General features: G+C 42.2%; 1 protein-coding gene across 7 annotated transcripts in view; it reads left to right on the top strand.

Annotated features, from left to right (window-relative positions):
• LOC306965348 (signal-induced proliferation-associated 1-like protein 2) overlaps nt 1-14,707 on the top strand; it is a 134,490-nt gene extending 119,783 nt beyond the window's left edge. For 3 of the 7 annotated variants that reach the window (XM_079559687.1, XM_079559690.1, XM_079559688.1), the window contains 6 exons: nt 4,876-5,095; nt 7,618-7,749; nt 8,245-8,265; nt 10,584-10,701; nt 11,315-11,390; nt 13,253-14,707. In XM_079559687.1, coding sequence (XP_079415813.1) covers nt 4,876-5,095; nt 7,618-7,749; nt 8,245-8,265; nt 10,584-10,701; nt 11,315-11,390; nt 13,253-13,399 — 714 coding nt within the window. In that variant the 3' untranslated portion in view covers nt 13,400-14,707. The remainder of the gene's footprint in view (nt 1-4,875; nt 5,096-7,617; nt 7,750-8,244; nt 8,266-10,583; nt 10,702-11,314; nt 11,391-13,252) is intronic. The other 4 variants (XM_079559691.1, XM_079559689.1, XM_079559693.1 and 1 more) reach the window with 3 other exon arrangements.
• The last annotated feature ends 666 nt before the right edge of the window (nt 14,708-15,373 follow it).

Below are 15,373 nucleotides of genomic sequence, written 5' to 3'. Positions count from 1 at the left end.
CCCGACCACCACTAACCAATCACTGACACTACATTCATACATGGACCAGGCGGGTGACGTTTTTTGCCTAAGTACACAACGACAGTCCAACATGGTGGAGCTGAGATGAGAGCCGCCAGCTTTCCAGTCATAAGATGACCCGCTCTACCATCTTTGCCACTTTTGCACATGTACCAATGGGCCATGAGGGAGTCAGAGTTCATGAAATGTTTCTAATATTTCTTAATGTAAAAAATTGCAACACAGTTCTTCATAAAACGCCACTTCACTGGTTTAAAACTGCCATCAGCTTTGTCCCATCAAAATAGGTAATAGAAAACATACCTTTGTATATATGCACTAAATGAAAAGAGTAAAAAAGCACATTGGCTCGACAGCCGGTCTAATCTTAAACATATTGCATCTTGTACATCATGGAGAGTTACAGGTTAATCCTCTTGTCACTTCCGCTAAGGTCACTGGATGCCGTTCATTGTGAGGGGGAGCAGGTGCAGAGAGATTTTCTTTGCCAGGCGTGTTGTCCTCCGGGACGTCCCAGCCACAGACAGGCGTCCCATTGTGTGTCTGACGCAAAGGAAAGCCGCTTTCAGCTTGTTCTCGCTGCACATTCCTCTTTTGAAGCTCCGCTGGGAAGGAAAAGGCATCTGAATAGGTGGTTGTCTAACACATCCTCCCAAGAGGCATTTCAAAAAGCTCCCATATGGCGATTGTTGACTTTATTTAGTGTTGGCAGAACGGGCAGTGAAATTAGGGCAAACCATGTTGTGTGCCACTTCTGCTTGTGCTGATAAGAGCTTTGTTTTGTTTTATGTGTTATTGGTATAACACGACAGAGTGCAGTGATCCTGATGCAAGAATTCCATGCTGTACTTTTGGGGAAATCGTGGGAAATGCTGCAAACTGGTTTCATTTCCTTCTTGCAGATTTCACTCAGTTCATCATAGAATCCTTCTCAACTTTGTATTTATTAGTAATATATACCTTTTATGTTTTACTGAACATTGTTGTGCTGAATGTCGTTCACACTTTTCACACAAAGTACCTAATATTTGGCTTTTCAAGTACTAACATAAAAACAGGACAATAAATTGGCCAAACCAGGAATTAAACTGGTTTTGCACTGGGTAAAACTAGATTCAAAACTTGGTCTGAGGCCATAGGCGACACTGCAGGTGTCGTAGCATGTTTCGTTTTTTTACTCATTAATTGTCCGTGAGAGTAAATACTACGCTGACAGAAAAGACAAAGGGAGAGAGGGACATTGTACATCCAATTACACAATGGAGATATTTTTTTTCACTCAAACTTAACATTTAAAACTGTTTAAGTGGTGCTAGCCCGCAGTTAGCTTTGCCCGTTAGCCTGTTAGCTTCCTCTACATGATTCTATTAGTGTGTATTGCGTCTCTGACCCAGAGGCAGGGATGCAATTGTGGTTTTCTGGCCAGAGACACCAGGGAGAGATGAAAGACCCCCCAATCATCCCATTAACACTTGTATTACCCCCAGAGGAACTAGGAAAATGATTTATTAAGGTAAACAAGCTACTGAGTACTGCTATAACATAATCCACCACCAAACCATGCTTTATAACTGCATGCTTTATATCCGGAGGCAAATCTCTCCTACCATCCTTGCAATTCTCTGAAGATGCAATAAAAGGAGATGACGCTTCAAGAAAACACCATCTTTCACTTACCGTGACTCTTTTTATAGCACATTTAAATCTGGGCTATTTCTCGCTTTATACGAGAGCGCCATGTGGGGGTCTAATCTCGTAAAAGCTGGGTGGGAAAAGTGGCAGTAACAGACAACTTTGTTAAGCGAAAGCTCCTGAGATCGCTGCGATGTTTATCCTCCTTTGAATTCAACTGCGTCGCTGCTTTAAAGACATACTAGATCTGTGTTAAATTGTCACCGTGGGATTTTGCGGGGTAGAGGCCTCTTTGAAATAGAGATGGCTGGGTGTTGGCTTGTGGGGACACCGGTCGAGTGGCGGTTGCAGCTGGAAAGCCATGGACAGAGGCTTTTCCCATCTGGCAAACGGCAGCCCGTGTCATTTGTGGTCAGTTTTGAAGTCGGTAATATTTATGTTAGCAGAACGAGTCACTGACGGACCGGATTGGTATTTGAGGTTTCACGTGTTTAAACGGGAGCTCGTCTGTCAAAACTCAAGCTGGGATTAAGAAACCATGTTATCTCTAGCAGCGCTGTGCTGTGTAATTTAGCACACTCAGGGCATTAGGTTAGGATTCAGTGATTGTATTTTTACTGTAACTTAGTGGGCAGCCAAATACGGTCAACGAAGTCAGCAAAGATTTATTTATGTGACTTGCATGCATGCACCCACATGCCGGACTATTCCCATCATAGTGAGTTAATCTTCTGTTCTGTCCCTTTGGCTTTTTCCACATGGAGGCCTTGCAGTAAATCATCTGCCCCCTAGTTTGACATTACTGGTGAATTTTGCTGGCATAGTTTACAAGGTACCCTTCCTGATGCAGTCTCATTACTAAGGTCTTAACCTCTTAACCCCCACCTTAACCAAGCACATAAAAGCTTTTAATAAAAGCATTGAAACAGCAACAAAAAACAAAGATGAAAACGTGACAAAAAAATACCAGAAAAGCAACAAAAAAGTGACAAAAACACAACAAAATGCGATGAAAAAAAGCGATGAAAAAGCAACAAATAAGCCACAAAAACGTGTCGAAAACGCTGCAAAAAAGCAATGAAAAAATAATTTAAAAGTTGCAAAAAAAATCTACAAAAAACAGATGAAAACAGGACAAAAGGGCTTACAATTTGTGACAAAAACAGGGGAAAATGCACTCGATTCGGCGAGATTAAGTCTACAGCCAATCCTTTGACATTGAGGGCACCTGGTTTGGACTTTGGAGAAATAAAATCCAAACCTTTCCTGTTTAATGGCACGTTATCATTTCATAAACTGTCTGTGTAAGCTCTCAGTTGTACTTGGTTGCCCATTGTAGACAAAGGTTCTTGAGTGCATAGCTGTAGAAGCTCGGATGATTTTTTTCAGTATCAGTTGCAATTTTACCTTGTAGCAGTTGCCTTACGCTATCCACACAGAAAAATGCCTTCATTTTTCATCTGGCATTCATTTCATAGATGTGTTTATACAGTGAGCTGCCCAAAAAATGTTACCCAGTCCGGCGTTATCACCAGGGGCAGCGCTCTCTTGTCTCTCACATTAGGCTCAATAGCCACAGCTCAGTGCCCTCTGTCACCACCTGCACTGGCCTCCTCTTCCTCCTCCACTCCTCCTGATCGCGCAGACACGCTCCAGCTGTGTCGGATCCGAGCGCGTTTTCCTCAGAGCAAACGATGTAATTGATTCCTGTCATTGTACCCTGATGTTCACGACTTACCCGCCCAGCTGCCCGCTCGAGTAAGCCTGCAGAGCTAAAGACTAAAGCTACAAGCAACATGTGGCGAAAATATATAGGGAGGTGAAGTGGCAGGAGTGCATTTGGTGATACAGTATCTGTTTCAGTGTCTGGGTCACTCCTGGTTATGGTCACATCACACCTTCTAGCTGAGCTCCTGGTTTGTCCTACATTGTTTTGAATATTGATTTAGACCTAATTAAGGTCTAATTAGACCTCGATTAATTGTAATTGTAATTTAATTTTGTTTTAAGTGGTCGGGACTGTGCATGTTAATGAACCAACGGCCATATGTTGTCCTGCACTTAAAGCAGTAGCAAGTAACTTGTTTACCTCAATAAATCCTTTCCGTAGTCCCTTAGGGGTAATACAAGTGTTGATGGGGTGATTCAGTGGTCTTTCATCTCCCCAGGTGTCTCTGACCAGAAAACCACACTTGCATCTTTCCTGCATCGGGTTGGAGGCCCCAATACACACTAATGGAATCACGAAAAAGAAGCTTACTGGCTAACAAGCAAAGCTGCTTAAGCGCCACTTTAACAGTATTTCCAGCCAAGTTTGAGTGAAAAACTTTATCTCCATTGTGTAATTGTACAATATCCCTCTCTCCCTTTGTCTTTTCTGTCAGTGTAGTATTTACTCTCACGGACAATTAATGAGTAAAAAAAAGCTTAACACAAAAAGCTATGACACCTGCAGTGGTGCTTATGGCCTCTAGGGGCATGAGTTACTTAGTTCTGCTTTAATAGACGGTGGAGCACCCAGAGGAAACCTACACAGACACAGGGAGAACTGTCAGACTCCACTTTTTTTAGTATTGATTTGTGTGAAAGAAGTGCTGCTCTGTCTAGTCCTACATTTACCATGATTCAGACCTGTTTTTTTCCCCCTGTGTTTGCAATGGTTTAGAAGAAGAAGAAGAAGATCTTTATTTATATAGCGCCTTTCACAGACATATAGTCACAAAGCGCTTTACATGAGACAATTGTACATTCACTCCATACTCGGTGGTGGAAAGCTACATTTGTAGCTTCAGTTACCCCTGGGGGAGACTGTCAGAGGCGCTTTCGCGACTACACACGTCTGCGCCAACAGACCCTCTGACCACCACCATACATTCACTCACACATCATTCATCCTGGCCTATTGTACATGTTTTTAGTGGTAGGGGAAACCGGAGTGCCCGGAGGAAACCTACGCAGACACGGGGAGAACATGCAAACTCCACACAGAAAGGCCCCGTCCCTGGTGGGAATCGAACCCGGACCTTCGAGCTGTGAAGCGAGAGCACTAACCGCTGCGCTACCGTGCCGCGGTAGCGCCCGTTTAGTCCTGGTACTTTGTTCTATCCAGATTTCACCTGTGTTTTGCAGCTTTAGTCTAAACTTTTTCTAAACTTTGCTTTTTCGACAAGTTTTACCCTTCCATGTTGTGACAGTGCTGTTTCCTCCTGTCTCGTCTCTCAGGGTTCGGTGATGGGCAGCCTGTCCCCCCGGCGCTCCCTGTACCGGACACTCTCGGACGAAAGCGTGTGCAGTAACAGGAAGTGCGCGTCCTACGCCAGCTCACACAGCTCCATGTTGGACCAGGCCGTGCCCAACGACATCCTCTTCAGCACCACCCCACCTTACCACTGTACGCTGCCTCCGCGAATGGTCCACAACCAGGGAGCCTCCAACCTGAGGAGTGAGTACTGGCGAATACAGTGATCAAAGTCCATAGACATTGAATATATTGGAGATTAATAATGATGTGATTTACTGCAGAACATTCCAGGTTACATGAACAAACAAAATACTAAACATGTCTCTGTGATCACCAAGACACCAACAATGCTATTTTTCACACAATAAAACATTTGGATAAGGACTTAATATATATACTGTATTTAAACCTCATGCTTTGTTGCCTGTTGTCAAAATAAAGTGACAACATCTTTTTGTAATGAAAGAAATAAAAGCAACAAAATGTATTCGAGCGACATAAGATAAAATTTCCAAGCCCAGGTGCATTTAATGGGCTGAATCGGGAAGCCACCTTTCATAAATCCACATGCAAAATGCTAAATGAATATGCATGTCACTGCAGTTTTTTTCAAAAAGCTGCAACCAGTACAAGAATATGTTGTCTTATGGGATACACCTGTATGTCAAATTACACCTCGACTCAAGAGCACGCACACTCTTAAGTTCTCTAAAGCTTCCCCCCTTCCTAAATTGTTGACAGTATCCTCCACAGCACCGTATTAAATTGACAAACACTTATTTTGCATGTGGCTCTGGGATTATCACTCTCTCCTCGGTGGCGCCAGATAAGAGCCAGAATACAGACTCTAAGTGGGAGAGCCACTCGAGTCCATCCGATATCATTAGACCGCCTGGCGCTCACTTGAACAACACTTGTGGATATAGTCGGATAATTGGAGGAGGAGAAGACACTGGGAACTTACGAGGGGCCTGTCAGTGCCTGTGAATTAAGCAGACACCTGTCACTGCTGGCTACGCTGCTCTCTCCCGATGAATATGCAAAAGTCACAGAGAGGCTTCGGTGAAATCCAATAGATAAGTTGTTAAGTTGCAAAAGAAGTGACAAAACCAGGATTCATTTTGGCTCGAACTGGGACTAAACCAGGACTAAATTGGGTTTAAACTTCAAACTCTTCGATACGACTCTCTTTCTTGGATAGAGTCACCCAGACGTGAGCATCTCTGAATGAGTGGTACAATAAAGCAGTCTGGCTGGGTTTTTCCTGTGGAGCTGTAAGCGCATTCGTGTGGAACAGGCGGCTGAGTCGCCGCTGAGCGGTCACTCATGATCATGCCACAGAGACGGTGCAGTCCGTCTCGTGGATAAACCAGACTAAGCCTCAGATCTTTGTTGCGAACTCCATGACAGCTCGTTTGGCACTCTGAGTATGTTACCTTAGAGATCATCCCCCAAAAGAAAGTGTTGCGGATTTGTAGCACCAATCTCTCACCCAGATATTGAAGTCTCACTCAAGACCAAACTGGCCTGAACTGAACCTGTGCACATCTAGATTTAACCGTGATTAATCCGTATACAAGCCAGTTCTAAATGTTCCTATTGGAGCTGTGTCATAGCTGCGAACCATTGCTACAGACATGTGATGTGTCCTGCCTGGCCGCTGCAAATACTGTGCATCTACTGTGACATGAATACACCGATTTTCCATCAGAATTGTCATAAGTCTGTCATGCATAACGCCTCACCCACTCTGTCCCTGCATGCCTTCTGTACTCTCCTGTCCCATCTCAAAGCTATCCTCAGCATCTCCGACCGCTGTTATTAGGATGGAAAATAGCTTTTGGAAGGACATTTCTTTCTGTTACCCTCTTCTCCCTGTCAAACTTGATGGATTCCTGATTGCTGTAAGGAATTGCGGGGGATTTTGAGGTCCTCTTTCTGCCTCCTCTGCTCCTGGGAAGATTGAAAAGGGATGGTCACCTCGAGATCTCGATCTTTCCATATCTTTTTTTTATCCAAATGGTAGCCTTTGTTGTTTATTGAACCTGTCTCTCAGGGTTTTGAGTGAGGTAGACACAGGATAAGAAGGGAAATTGATCGATAGTGGACAGCTATTTAGTGTGCACAAGGTTGCCTTTTTGTTTGGTTAAATTTGAAGCAATTTTGTATACAAAAATACAGCATGGATTATAGAAAATAAGGCCTCTCATAACCCTAAGTAAAGAGGAAGGAGGAAGGCCACAATGAAACATTGGTGGTTACTTACAACAATACGTGTAATCTGCTATAGGGCATTCTTTGGTTATGCTGAAATTTTGAGATTTAATTAGATTTAAGAATCCTTTTGTGACTTTTATACTAAGTAAATGTGAGCTTAAGTTAGTCAATGACTTTTTGAAGGTAATGTAAATGCAAAAGTGGTTCGAAATTGTACTTTATGCATAATAGAGTCTAGAGCTAATCTTTGTTTATTTTAGTTTTTGTTTCGTTGGCCTTGTCTCGTCCTTTAATTGGAGATACTAACACCCTAAAGTTTTTTAAGAACCCTGTTTCCATTAGCCTCTATGATGTTTTGTTTAGTCCAAGCATATCCTGTTTATCTCCTCTTTGCCCTAACCTGTCCACTCCTTTCCAAACTCTTGACCCCCTCTGATGGTAAAATCCTGTCCCATAATAGAATAGACCAGGCGTAGACTCTTATGGGGTGCTGCCTGTCTCTGCAGATGAGTTTTGGTTTTCGGACGGCTCTTTGGCGGACCGATCCAAGTTCAGCGACCCTGGCCTCATGCCCCTCCCAGACCCGGCCTCTGGTTTGGACTGGTCCCACCTGGTCGATGCGGCCCGGGCCTTCGAAGGTAACCGGAATAGAGCTGCAAGAACTGCTACTGGTGCCTTACCTAACTAACCCCCCAACCCCCACATCCCTCTTAACTCTCCCTGTTGCTTAGCGTGTGTGTTTGCCCTTTTAACTTACCTCTCCTCTTGCTTGAATGCATACGATTGTGTGTGTGCCTGCCTCTAAGTGCTGCTAGCTTTAGCGCCGGGACTTCTTTGGGGAATCCTTTTGCTTTTTGCGCCTCTGGCTTTGGAGCCCCATTGTGATGCCATTCACTCTCAATGCCGACATGGAGACTATTCTGGCACTGCTAGCTCACTAAGGCATCACTTGGGAAGGATTTTCTCCAAGGTTTTTTACACTGTTGGGCCCTTGATAGTTTAGAGCATTTCGGCTTCTAGCTTTTTGTGTTGATGTTTAATACCGCAGACAATGCTTACAGTAACTAATGCTATAAGGTGATTTAGGTAGTATTAGATGTAGAAGTAATGTAGGAACTCCTGTTTCTTTTCAGACGATGCAGTCGTGCCCCGAAGTAAGTCATGTTTCCAATCACTCATGCATTTTTTACATGTAACGATCATTGAACAGCTCCACCACATCACATCGAGCATTATCGCTTGTGGTCTTTTTGCTGCCATTTTCCCGCAAGCACATTTTGATCGCCATACATCACGAAAGCCTTAACATGCCACAAGCCTTTTTATTTTTTCCACTTGAACTCAACTTGACCTCAGAGACCTATAAGTAGGCACTGTCGCATGTGACCATTCATTTGGCATATTTAATGAAATGGTTAATTCCTTGATGCGCATTTTTCTTCTCGGATCATTGCTGCGTGATTATTTAAGTGCGGTGAAATCGTGGAAAGGCATGGGCTTATCTGGCACCCGAACAGGGGTTGTCACGGCAGCGGGGACTGGCCCAGAAAGCGCTGTGTAAACTGGAGCGTAGTTGCCAAAGCAGAGATGGGCTCCAGGCTGCCTTTGTGCCATGTGTGCTTAGGCAGCGATGTTTAGAGCTGCGAATGAAAGAGCTAAAGCATTTTATAGCCTTTATAACCTGGGTCAGGCTCAGAGACTGCTAAAGACGGTGATGCAAACAGACAGGTCGAAATGCCTCAAAGCACCCTGGTCACGTGTGGAATCACAAACATTTCAAAACTAAAAAATGTCTTCTGTCTTGTGTTTGGGAAGAAAATATATTTCATCAAACAATTGTTCTACTTTAAACTGTGATAAATTGGCTAATTCTTCATTAAGATATTTACGCACCCTTAAAAATGTACAGAAAATAAATGTTAGTCCGCTTCTGTTTCCCTTTAAGTGCGGTTTAAAAGTCCAACAGTGTAAAGGAGAATCTGTTCTTAATGTTTTGGCTGAAAAAAATATCTGAAAATATTTTAAAGCAAGGTAAGGCAAATATTAGAGTACAATGCATAATGGAAATGGATTTGCAGAACAAGAAGGGCATGTTGAAAGTGCAGAAATGCATTAATAAGAGTCATTGTAATACTGAATTAAAAGCAAAGAGCGCAGATAAAACACTTATCAGTTGTCATATGCACCGATGAATAGTATTATTTTCAGCATTGATTTGAACACAGAAAAGGCCTATCTTGATGCATAAAACTGAAACAATGCCTTGTACTCTACCAAAGCTGCTTAAATGCTGATATACCTAAATGCCTTCTTGTACTGAATTTAATTGTAATTAAATTGTAATTTAATATCAATGCCCCTATAAACATGCCCAAAGTTTGTAACAAGCTATTTATAACACACAACATTTCAATTCAATGACAAGTAGCCGTATTGTCGCCATCACTGCTTTCCTCAAAGTCTTTAATCTTCCTGATGCAGAATATGTCGAAAATATTCATTCATATGTAAATGGTGTCTCCTCTCACTCCGGGGCCTATCATCTTTTTGTCTCGGAGTGGATTAGCTTTCATTTGGGGCTAAATTAATGGAAGGGGTTTTCTTGATCTTTTTCATGCATATGCAGATCCTGGTATCTTTAGTCAGAGACCGACGGGCTTAAGAAGAAGAGCCGTAAAGCAACTAAGCAGTCCCCAAGTGAAAAATGCCAACTTTAGGTTCTCCGTGGGGATGTGATTGAGCTTAAGGGTCTGATATGGTAAAACAAGCGTGACCGGTGCCTTGCAGCTCTATGCGATGCGGCCCCCTTACCACTTCAACAGCTGTCAGTGCAAACTCAGTAGGTCCTAGCGCACAGCCCTGGGGAATGCCTTGAACTGTACTGCATTTGCTTTGTTTCAACCATGTTGTCTCTTGTCTGTTGCAATATTCCAAATAAAGGAATTCTAAAGGAATAAAGGAACAAACAACAAAGAGGATGCTGTACTGCATACTGTATTATGCCTCGTTAGGTAGAGTAGCCAAAGTTATGGTACTGTTATGAATATATTTCGATTCATTTTTTGTATATTTCTTGTCAATTCTTTTTTTATTATTATTGTTGAGGTTAAACATGAATCTTAGAATAACTGTCATTCTCAATATATTTTCTTATTTTGATTTTTGTATGTAGTAATAGTCTAACAAACATTGCATTACTTTTGGGAAAAATTATGAGCCAATTACACATATCACGGTACATAATAGGAGGTAAAAGTTTGCATCAGCACACCTATGTATAAACATAAAACATTAAAAAGTGTACATTTTGCAGCGGCCGTATGTGTTCCTCCATAGCTTACACTAAAGAGCATGTATAGTATGAATGTTTGCATGTGGTTGCCCTTTTCTACCCTATTAGCTGCTATACTGTATAAGCCATTATTCTTGTTCTTTGTACAACCTTTAACCTGGTGTCTGTTTTCTTGTCCAGATCAGCGCGTGGCTTCTTTCTGCACCATGACGGACATGCAGCGGGCCGAGGCGCTGCAAATCTCCAAAGAGCTGACCAGGCGGGTCGCTGAGGCGGAGGGAGCAGCAATGGATTCTGCGTACGTTTCATTCACAATTTCCAAAAAATACGATCTGATTTTGTGAGATCTTGGTCTTGATTGAAGAACGCCATCTTCAATCTAAAAAGTATTCAGACTTGATTAGAAAAAATACTGATGTAATAATTATCATTTGTCTTTGATAGCTCCTTGGTGTTTTAATCAGGAAACGGTGCTCATTTTCCACAAAATGAAAAAATCACACACTGGAATGTTTTGACTGCCTCTTTTCCTTTCTACCTACAGTATCTTATCGTTCTGCTCATGTACCCAACTTGACCTTCCTGATATAATGTAATCATACCTGGTATTTGCATTTCACTTCCTGGGATTTAGATCATTTCCCTGCCTTATACTAGAAAGACCATGATACAGAAAAACAGACAATTCCCCCCACCTCATCATATTGAGTAGGATATATTTTTCCATACATATATGATATAGATAGGCTTCTTCATAAACCAGCTCGCACATGGACCGCTGTTCCAGACAATGATTAATGCCCTGTTTTTTATAGCTTGGTGAGAAATCACTACAAAAACTACTACTGCAGCTACAACCAGGATTTTAAACTTTCTTTTTACGTGAATGTTCTTTTCCTTCTCTTCTCTAGTCCTCCCTCGTCTCTCACTGGCAAAGTCAACCAGCTGGAGGTGATCCTGCGGCAACTGCAGAACGACCTCAGAAAGGTGCGCTGTCATATTTTTGGATCTCTGTTTGCTCTTTTGGGGCTTCTTTCAAGTCGCTCGACCGTGCTTGTCTGTCACACTGGTGAATAGGCAGTGAGTAACAATAATGCCCGGAGGTCGCGGCGATACAAACTTGTCTCTCTAATTCAATATCCTGCTTCCTCTCCGCACTGTGCCCCGGTCCGATGTTTCCCCACCTCTGCTAATGCGCTTAAAACACAGAGGAGGAAATGCACTTTAATCGCAACAGTGAAAAGGCCGGCTTTGCTAATGTTAATGCGTCCCATTCTTACAGCCCTGAAGACAGACGGATGTGCTCATAATAGGCCTTTTATCGGTCTCTGCTGTGCTCTTTCGGCATATGCCTCATATCTCCTTGTTGATTGAGAGGTTGTTGTTTTTTTGTATCTGTATTTCTTTGTGTGGAAAAGCAGCAGACAGTACAATGTGAAATTCTTTTTTAAATCATTAATGCAGATTGTACAAACTTATGCTGTTTTTTGTAGTATCAGTAACTGAATGTACCTATTCATTTAGAAAACCACAAAACAGAAATGAACGTTTCATAGAATATTTTTTCTTCGAGCCGAAACGAGTGTGCATCATTAATTGGGTCTCAGGCTGCTTAATAACGTTCTGTAGCTTTGACCACCTAGACTTAAAAAATTACTATACTTTTATACTATATTCTTTTACAGCTGAGAGATAGTTCCAGAGCTATGGGCTTTTCTATTGCTCATACTAATTGCAACTGTCATAGCCTATTTTATATTATGTTCCTTAATGCTCTCCACACACTGTACACATTCATCGTTAGAGAATGATTATAATATAATACAGTAATATTTTTGCAGGGCCGCTGCTAGCCATTTTGGTGCCCTAAGCAGAAAAAAATGTGGGCGAAGAGGGGGAGTGTGGAGTGGTAGCTTACTGAAATTAAAGCAGCACTAAATAACGTGTTCACCATAATAAATCCTTTTCGTAGTCCCTCTGGGGGTAATACAAGTGTTAATGGGATGATTGGGGGGTCTTTCATCTCCCCCTGGTGTCTCTGGCCAGAAAACCACAATTGCAACTCCCCTGCCTCCGGGTAAGAGGCGCAATACACACCAATGGAATCACGAAGAAGAAGCGAACTGGCTAACGGGCAAAGCTAACTGTGGGCTTGCGCCACTTTAGCAGTAATTACAGACAAATTTGAGCGGAAAGAAATATCTCCATTGTGTAATTGAGTTGTAGCACAATGTACAATATCCCTCTCTACCTTTGTCTTTTCTGTCAGCATAGTTTACTCTCAAAATTAATGAGTAAAAAAAAAGCTACATGCAGTGATGCTTTTGGCCTGTAGGGGCATGAGTTACCTAATTCTGCTTTAAACACGCTCACGAAATTACTGTACACCAAAAGTAGTTTTAGAAATTAATTAATTGAGTTTAGATGTATGTTGCCCCCCAGAAGCTGAGTTACTTCCATGCTCAGGGTCAGTCACATCTCTGTCTCCATTCTCTCTTTCCCTTTTCACTTGCCCCTGTGAGCACAGGCTCCAGAGAACAGAACGTGATGCAAATGTTTTGTCAGGGCATCTGAACTTATGTTTGCTGATAAATTTACTAAGTTTTGTCTGCTTTGTACTCTATTGTATTGGCACACATTTCTATAACTCGTCTTTCTCATCGTTTTCATTGAATATGCAGCCGTTTTATGTTGACTGCATTAATTAAACAGCGGAGCAAATACTGCATAATGCCTCTCAATCACAATGGGCTCAACATAGTGCCCCTCGGAGCACTTGATACCCTACGCGTTCAGACCATATCTTTGCTTTAACCGCTCTATTAACTGGTTTCTTTTTCGATGTTTAGGAGAAAGAGGACAAGGCCATGCTTCAGGAGGAGGTCCAACATCTGAGGCAGGACAACATGCGCCTGCAGGAGGAGAGCCAGACGGCGGCCGCACAGCTCAGGAAGTTCACCGAGTGGTTCTTTCACTCCATCGACAAGAAACAATGAGCAAGACGCCACCATTTGACACCCCATATGAACATTAAAGACTGCCAGCCCATTTGGAGACTGTAGCCGCTGAATCGTGAACTTTTGAGATCTGCTCCATCTAGAGTTGACTTCTCCAAACTTTTCAGAAGCCCTTAAAAGGATTCGATAAAAAAGCCCCTGGATCAATTCCTCGGCCTTTCTAGTGGAATGTAAAGCTAATTTAGTCATCTACATAGAAGAACCTACCTACTTGCTGTCTGTCACGTCGGTCTACTGTAATGTACATTCAGAATTACTGTATCATACTGCGCACACTGTCCCAAGCAAGGAGCAAGAAAGTGGACTTTAAAGATGGGGGAAAATCGGACGAATGTATTGGATGAGACGTCGTTGTACTTATACCAAGAGGAGTCTAGACAAGTACTGTGGGTTTGAAACATGAATGTAGCTTCAATGTTTATGGATATTCGGACCAGTTTTGTTCCTCCTTATTCCATCGGTGTTGTGAGCGCGGAGTCGGGTGAAATGTTTCTGAAGGTGCTTTTTTTTCTCTCTGTCTCTCTCTCTCCCTTATAAACACAAACGTGATTATTTTGTCTGTAGTTTCCATTCACTGTCACAACAATGTCCTAGCAATAACAAAAGTGGTAGTAACAAAACTGTGGATCATTTGAAAAGACTAAACGCTAGCACAAAGCAGTCGCATTTGCTAAAACAGGAAGAGACTGTGCCTAAAACTCTTGGTTGTAAACGGATTGTTTCTTTGCTTTGGGTCTCTTTTGTAAACACAAGCCTTGTCTGTGGCTCACTGATAGAAACTGTGTGCGTGAATGTCGGACGTATGTAAATGAACGGCTGTGAAATGTTAATATTGTTTGTAGTGTTTTTAGAGCTTTTTAGAGCAAGCGCCAGTGAACCACAACTACAATGCCAAATGTGTTTATTCGTGTACATATCTGCCACAGAAGTGTCTTGTATTTAACACTATTATTTAAGCTTATTTAACCTGAAAGTTGTTTATTTTATTAAGGGTTATTGTTTCTTTTCTGCACTAAGGAGAGCTCTGTGTATGTTGTGTAAAGTAAGTGTGTAGCTTGACAGGGCAAAAAATACATATATATTTAAATATATAAATGAGGGCGTTTTGGAGATTCCAACATTTGGATGCTGCTAGATGACAGTTCGCTGGTTTGTTTTGCTTTGAAAATGTCTCTCCGTAAAACAGTCTCATCCCGGTGGGACGCCTGTTGCTTTTGTTTTTGTTTTTCGGTCGATTTTTTTCTTTTTTTTTTTGGTTCCGTTTTTTAATAAATGTAGTTGCAAAATCAAGTGGTTCTCTGTCTGTCATTGGAGACGATCTGGAGGGAGGTGTTTCCTAAACTTGTAAAAGCCGTTTTTGTAGGACCTGGGACATGGCTGCGAGACAGACCAACAACATCATAAAAGCCTGAGGGTATTTTTACATCTGTGTCTGAAGGCTGCCTGAATGTTGTCTGCTTAGCTCATCAGTTAAACATGTCCCAGGGCCTGAAACACTCATCGCACAGTACAATGATAAGAAGAAATAATTAGCTATTCTGAACTACGGTAATAAAGCTTTTACTTTACTTTTCAGCCACATGTTTCATTCCAAGGGAGTGATGGCAAAACTGTTATTGTTTTGTTGTTACCACACTAAAATTATGAAGAGAAAACAGTTGATGCCCTGTCTGTGGAAATGTGGTTTCGGTGCAGGCCTGGCCCCAGAGAAGACTCTATGTCAGGGGTAGGCAACGTCAGGCCCGGGGGCTAAATCCGGCCCTCCAGCACAAAACCTCTGGTCCTCAAGATGATTATGTGAAGTATTATTGTGCAAATAAGAGATCAAATACCTGTTAAAGTACTCTAAAAATACAAGAAATAGTGTCAGTATTTTAAAAATGTCCTGCTTGGTCATATATAATGTTAAACAGTGATTCTCAACTGGTGGGTTGGGACCCAAAAGTGGGTCAC

This window comes from Gobius niger, assembly GCF_951799975.1.
Source record: "Gobius niger genome assembly, chromosome: 7".
Taxonomy (NCBI): Eukaryota; Metazoa; Chordata; class Actinopteri; order Gobiiformes; family Gobiidae; genus Gobius; species Gobius niger.
This window is presented reverse-complemented; position numbering and strand designations above follow the sequence as displayed.